The sequence below is a fragment of the Rhea americana genome, unplaced genomic scaffold (assembly GCF_003343005.1).
Source record: "Rhea americana isolate MKP2758 unplaced genomic scaffold, rheAme1 scaffold_196, whole genome shotgun sequence".
Lineage (NCBI taxonomy): Eukaryota > Metazoa > Chordata > Aves > Rheiformes > Rheidae > Rhea > Rhea americana.
The window spans coordinates 1,106,791-1,113,659 of NW_028186105.1; the positions used below are offsets into that span (position 1 = coordinate 1,106,791).

Genomic DNA, 6,869 nt, shown 5'->3' on the forward strand with positions numbered 1-6,869 from the left:
AGAGCAAACCTTTCTTCTCTCCAGCTTCAGTCCTTCTCCAGCCCAGGATCATGCCCAGCGGCACCAAGACACAGCCCAACCTGTTATTGCTGCTGCCGTTGCCCTCCCTGTTTTACCTCAAATACATCTCAGCCCTGCACCCAGAGGCCCCTTCTCTTCCCTCAGATGCCCCCAGGCCCATGCACTGCTCCCTGTCCATCCCAACATCTTCACAGCTCCCCTACGGCTGGTGCAGCCTCCCCAGCTGGCTGCTTGCTGCAAGCCAGATCCAACCCACGTTTCAGCAATGGTTTCGGGATGCCCGGCAGTCAGAGCAGCAACACATACACACACACACACACACACACACACACACACACACACACACACATACACACACACACACATACGAGCTTGTGAGGAAGAGAGAGACTAGGGAGTGAAGACAGATTTGGAGAGGGTAAGAGACCACCATGTGTACACCCTAGCCCTGGGCAGAGCTGCTGTGAGCATCGCCCCCATTTCTCACCCCAGGCTGGCCCAAGAGGCATTTCTCCAAGGGAAAAAGGGGATGCAAGCAGAGGGGCAGGCACCCACTGGAAGTGTTTCTTGTTAAGCTGGAGTCCTCCCAGAGCAAAGATGGGGTAGGCAGGGTGCCCCAAACCTGCTCCCTGTTTGCTATTCTCCCCCCACCCCCAAGAAAAACATTCAGACTGTCCATGGTCAGATCTCCCACCGATTCTCTCTGCCCTGAGCAGCTCCCAATATGGCTGTAACATACTTTCTGGGCTAGGGACACAGCTCAGTGCTACAGGAGCGGGGACCAAGGCATTAGCAGCTGACTCCATCCTCCTCCTCACAGAGCCATGGGGGTGCTGATGTCAAGGCGGCAGACGGTGGAGAAGGTGCAGAAGGTCAGCTTGGCAGTGTCAGCCTTTAGAGACGGGCTGCGAGATCAGCCATCAACACGGCGGCGGGCAGAGGCTGAGGGTACGCGCCGGGGCACGCTGGAGCAGACAGTGCAAGAGGGAGAGGACGAGGCATCTGCAGGGCCCTCCCAGCCAGAGGAGAGCAGCACCAGCAAGGCAGCATGGGAACGGCTGCGGGATGGCCGGGGAGTGGAGCCAGAGGAGTTCGACCGGGCCAACAGGTTCACACCACCCGCCTTCATTCGGCCCAAGCGGGAGCTGCACGATGACGAGCCACTGGACATCAGCCTGGAGCAACGGGAGCAGGCGAGCACCCAGTGCCAGCTCCAGCTGGAGCATGGAGATGGGGCAAGAGGGACAATACCAGGGTGGACATGTGCGGGGGAGAGCAGATACGGCAGCCCAGGGGGATCTGCAACCATTCCTGGAGCCCACCTGGAGCCTACCTAGGCACAGGGAAGCTCCTCTGGGTCGTGCAGCACAGCCAGGCTCAGCTGGCGCAGAGATGGCTTGGCACGGCTGAGTCCAGGAGGCAAGAGTGTTCCCTCTCCAGGGGCAGGACCGGGCAGCTGGGAAGGCGGGAGGTACCATTCAGAGAGGAGGGTACAGTGGGGGTTTAGCCCTGCTCAGATATGCCCTGGAGGGACCTCGGGATGCCTAAGAGAGGAGGAGAGAGGAGGGGTTACGGCTGGGCACAAACGGCTCCAGCTCTGGGGTAGAGGGAAGGAGCATCTGATCTATGAGTTCATCCACACTGCCCTACAGCCTAGCCAGCCCACAGAGCTACCCACCCCTCCACACCTACAGACCTACCCACCCCTCCACACCTACAGACCTACCCATCCCTCCACATCTACGATTCTACCCACCCCTCCACACCTAAAGTCCTACCCATCCATTCATTCATCCACCCACAACAGGCCAACACTGCAGCCAATCTACAACCCCACGGCCCATCCATCCACACCTACAACCCTGAATTCTATCCAACCTACGGTCCCACAGCCTAGCCAGCCCTACCCACCCATCCATCCATCCATTCCTGCCAACCCATCCACCTCCCTCCAAATCTACCCAACCAGCAAGTTACCTTGCTCACCCTGCACCCCTACACCCATCTCTACCTAAGAGGCACCGCTCCACAGTGCCCTGAGCCCCCTACATTGAGGTCAGCCCCTCTGCCCACATTCCCTCTCTGAGCATCCCAATGGTACTGAGATGGAGATGCCTACCACTCCCCAGGTCCTCAATGATGAGATGTGTGAGATCTGTGAGGTGTGGACAGCCGAGAGCCTCTTTCCCTGCCGYGTCTGCAGCCGGGTATACCACGATGGCTGCCTGCGCCGCATGGGCTACCTGCAGAATGACAGCGCTGTAGAGGTGACAGAAACCGCACACACCGAGACGGGCTGGAGCTGCTACTACTGTGTGAGTGCCTGGGGCAGGAGGTGCAGGGCTTCTGCTCTGTAGGTGCAGGGCAGCACATTGAGGCTGCACTGGAGTAGTGGCTGCTCCCTAGGGAGCTATGCCCAGAGTAGACACAAGCAGGATCCCACATCATGGCCTAGTCCAAGATGATGGGGTATCTGCTGCTCCCTGGCTCCTCCTCCAGCCTGTCTTGGCCTGACTGGGAGCTGCCAGAGGATAGGGGACACTGACCCTTTGCCWCCTGCCCACCCTGGCAGCTTCACCTGTGGTCAGCTCCCCAGCACCTTGGCAAGAGGCCCTGGGGAGGCAGGCAAACCTTCTGTTCAGGGACAGCAATGGAGAGTCTCAAGTAGCTCCAGCCAGCAGCTTTCAGGCCAAATCGCTCCCCAGGGAGCACCTCCATCTGCCTCCAGGTTGTTCAGGAACTCATAGAGAGACCACTAGAAAATGTCCCCCCGTTAACACCTCACTGCAGGCACCCCCGCGAGGACTGACCTCACATCTCCACTGCTTGGGGTGAAGAGCCCCCCATYCTCTCCCCTGAGCCCCTCTTCCTCCAACTGCACCGACATGCCACTGGGACCTGGTGGCACCATAGGATATGCCACTGGGCATGTAAGGAGCCATGGCAGAGCTGGAACCATATACAAAGGCTGACGTTATGAAGCAAACCACTGCAGCACGCCTGGGTGATGCAAACCTGGGGCGCTGCCTCATGGTGCTACACACCAGCACCCATCCCTGCAGGCAGATCTCCCTTCCCAGGCTCAGATGCCCARAAACTCATTCTGCAACTCAGTTGCTACTGTCTGCACCAGGGCACTCTGCATCACCTTTGAAACACGCACCCTGACACAGCGTACTGTGCTGCTGTGTATGCCCATATCCACGTGTTTGAACACGTGTGCATACAGCTATGTGCCCGCACAGAAAGCCTCAGTTCCTCCATCCACATGCATGGAAAGCGGACGGCTACCCTTGCACACTGGCAATAAGCTCATGGGGCAACCTAGACACAGGGGAGAGCCAGAGAGGCTTGGGGGAACGCCGCTCCTGCAGGCATGAGGCAAGGGGAGTGCCCCCATGTCCTGGTGCTGCAGGAAGGCTGGGTGCTAATGCCTTCCCATGCATTTCTCCCATAACTTCCCTTCCYCACCCCAGGACAACCTCAATCTCCTGCTGACAGAGGAAGAGATGTACAGCCTGATGGAGACCTTGCGGCAGTGCAAGATAATTCCAGGTGCGGACCCTCCCCGTGGCGTGATGGGCTGAGCCCTCGCTCTCCCCTTATGCAGTCCCAGCCCCTTAGCTGTGCACTGCTGCTCCAGGGTGGAGGTGCTGCTGCTCCCCTGACTGGCAGAAGGTAAAAGTTCTGCTAAAGATGGCAGCCTGTGGGGGCCTCCTTTAGCACTAGAGAAAGCAGAGAAGGAGGGAAAGGGAAGGATGGATATGGAGGAAGAGGGAGTGTGCATGGCACGAGGCAGCTTCAGACCCTCCGAGAGCCACTCTCCCCATCCTTTCCCTCAGTAGCACTTAGAGAACCAGCACTGGGATCTCCTGAGGTGTGGGTGATGCTCACCTCTCCACCTGCCGAGATCCATGGGAGGCTCTTTTGAAGGCAGGGCAGTTTGGGGAGGCAAGTCCCAGTCCCAAGGCATCATGCAGAACACTGATGGGTGCCTGGCTTGGTCCTGCAGAGACCTGCCTGACTCTGGATGACTTCCTGCACTACAAGCACCTGGTGCACAAGCAGCAGTTCGAGAAGCCCATGGGAGAGGCCCAGGAAGAGCAGGCTGCCCTGCAGTTCTCTGCCCTGGACCCCGACAAAAAGGGGCACATCGAGTGGCCAGATTTCCTCTCCCACGAGTCCATCCAGCTGTTGCAGAAACTCCGGCCGCAGGTACTGTGACAGCATCTAGGGGTTGGGGGCTGGCTCCCTGCCAAGGGACCAGAAAGGAGCTGGTTGCCAGCAAGTATTGACTGCAAGTCGATCTTGACCCATTGAACAGGTCCCCCAGCYGCCTGGCTGATGGTAGCTTTCTCCAGCTGGGCCATGGGAAGGTGAATAGCTTGGGTACTGGTGGGGCTAGAGTTATTGTGATCAGCGAGAGGTTCCTCAGGCCCTCTGCCTTGGTGCACTCTCCTTTCCCCTCTGCCTCCTAGAACTCCCTGCTGAGGCTGCTGACGGGCAAGGAGCGGGAGCGGGCACGCACAGCCTTCCTGGCCCTGGACCAGGACAACGACGGTTTCATCGGGGAGAGCGAGTGCCACAAGGCCCAGCACGCCTGGTTCCGGAAGCACCAAAAGGAAACACCATCCTGCAACGTCAGGTGAGCAGACACAAGGTCAGATAAGCAGAGAGACATGCAGGGGCATCCCTGCCCATTGCGGCTCAGAAATGCATCTCCACAGCCTGCTTTTGTGTGTCCTCCTTGCTGGAAAGGGTCCAGCAGAGCTCCAGCATCCTCACAAGGGTTCAGCATGGGAAGAGGTGCCCCATCTCCCCCTCTATCTCTCTCCATGGTGYCTCCTGCCTCCATGGCATCACCTCTTAGGAGATCTCAGTGATGGGTCTCTAAGTGCTGCTGAGGGAAAGGATGGGGAGGGTGGCTCTTGGAGGGTCTGAAGCTGCCATGGGGTGGGCCCACTGCYGCAGTAGGATCCCCTCTGCCCACAAAGAGCATGCCCCCCGCTCTTCCCTGCAGCATCAGCCACGTGGGACCCATGTCCGAGAGCAGCCCCGCCAGCAGCGGCAGCAGCAAGAGCCAGGAGAAGACCCTGCTGGCCACAGAGCAGGAGGAGGCCAGGTGAGGCAGGCTATGGAGCGTCCCGGGTGCCGTGGGCTGTGGGCAGGGCTCCAAGGCTGCTCCAGGCTCCGGGATGGCGGTGGGCTGCACACCCCACCAGCACGTGGAGCCCCGCGGGAAGGGTGCCCCCATTTCCCGGGAGAAAGGGCGGCTTGGCGGGAGGCGCTGCCTTGCTGCGGGGCAGGAGGGGAGCCGGGGGAGGACGGACGGACGGACGGATGGACGGCGGGGACGGGCGGCGGTCGCTGACGCCGTGGCCGGCCCCGCAGGCCCGTGGACTGGCCCGCCTTCCTGCGGGAGAACGTCGCCTACATCCTGGCTGCCCGCCCCAACAGCACCGCCGTCCACCTGAAGCCGCCGGCGTAGCGCCGCCCCGGCGGGGGCGGCCCCGCGCGCCCCGCCCGCCCCGCCCACGGCGCCATCTTGGCGGGCGAGGCCTGCCTCCTCCCCACACACCAGTCCTCGGGTCGCCATGGCAACCTGCCCACACTCCCATTGGCTGAAGGGCAGACGGCCCCGCCCTCACCCCAACCACTAACCCTGCGCCGCTCCCCAACCCTGCCAGCGACATGCCGGCTGCTCATTGGCTGGCGGGGAAGAAGTGATGTCCCCGCCCTCCCTGGCTCGCTTCGGATTGGCTGAGAGAGGCCTGGTTGGRGTGGGGCATAGCATGTGCTGGGCTCTGACTGGCTGAGGGAGGCCTGAGTGGGGGCAGCCACTGAGCATCCTGGTCTCTGATTGGCTGGGGCAAAGCAGAGCTCCTTCCTCCTGGGCCCCTCTGGTGAGGGGCAGGGAGTGACCCCACCACCGTGGGACCCCAGGCACAGGGGCTGCCCCTGCCCTGCTATGGGGACGGCCCYGTGTGTGGGGTGGGGGCACCTCAGGATGCCCCTAGCCCCACTATGGGGACAGCCCTGTGTGGGGTGGTGGGTGCCCTGGGATGCCCCCTGCCCCACCATAGGGATGGCCCTGGGATGTGGGGTGGGGGATGCCCCAGAATGCCCCCAGCCCTGCTATGGTGTCGGACCTGTGTGTGGGGTGGGGCATTCCCTGGGATGCCCCCTGCCCCACCATAAGAATGGCCCTGGTGTGGGGGGTAGGGGATGCCCCCAGCCCTGCTATGGTGACAGATCTGGTGTGTGGGGTGGGGGATGCCCCAGGATGCCCCTAGACCTGCAATAGGGATGGCCCTGGGATGTGGGGTGGAGGACACCCCAGGATGCCCCCAGCCCTGCTATGGTGTCGGACCTGGTGTGTGGGGTGGTGCGTGCTGTGAGATGCCCCAGCCATGCTATAGGGATGGCCCTGGGATGTGGGGTGGGGGACRCCCCAGGATGCCCCCAGCCCTGCTATGGAGTGGCCGCGTGTGTAGGACTGGGACGCCGTGGGATGCCCCCAGACCCACTACAGCGAAAGCCTCCAGTTTCCACAGGCCATCCCGCAGCATCGGCACTCGAAGTGGGAGCTGGTTCTGGGGAAGATTTGTGCACCAGGACAGAGTGGGTCCGCTCCCRGGGGAAACGGGGCTTGCCGTGGGTGCAGGAGGGAGCTGGGGGAAGGGAGGGAGCAGAGCCCCGGGCAGTGGGGAGAGCCGAGCCCTCTGAGCCCTCCGCAGTCTCCCAYGCCGCTGCGGGGCAGCAAGGCACGCTGCCCCACTGAGCACCCATGCTCAGCCATCCCGGGGTGGCAGCGACAACCCGTGCTCTGCCCATCGGCTGCAGGAGCT

At 61.8% G+C, this 6,869-nt stretch overlaps 1 protein-coding gene across 2 annotated transcripts; it reads left to right on the forward strand.

The window, feature by feature from the left end:
- The first annotated feature begins 845 nt into the window (after nt 1-845).
- PHF24 (PHD finger protein 24) lies at nt 846-5,509 on the forward strand. 2 transcript variants are annotated; one of them, XM_085303076.1, is made up of 8 exons: nt 846-1,214; nt 2,151-2,336; nt 3,498-3,576; nt 4,034-4,236; nt 4,500-4,666; nt 4,892-4,900; nt 5,018-5,143; nt 5,413-5,509. In XM_085303076.1, the coding sequence occupies exons 1-8, from the start codon at nt 846-848 to the stop codon at nt 5,507-5,509; spliced, it is 1,236 nt and encodes a 411-aa protein (XP_085159202.1). The 2 variants fall into 2 exon arrangements, with proteins under 2 accessions (XP_085159202.1, XP_085159201.1); XM_085303075.1 differs by lacking the exon at nt 4,892-4,900 and having other exon boundaries at nt 5,042-5,143.
- Nucleotides 5,510-6,869: the final 1,360 nt, after the last annotated feature.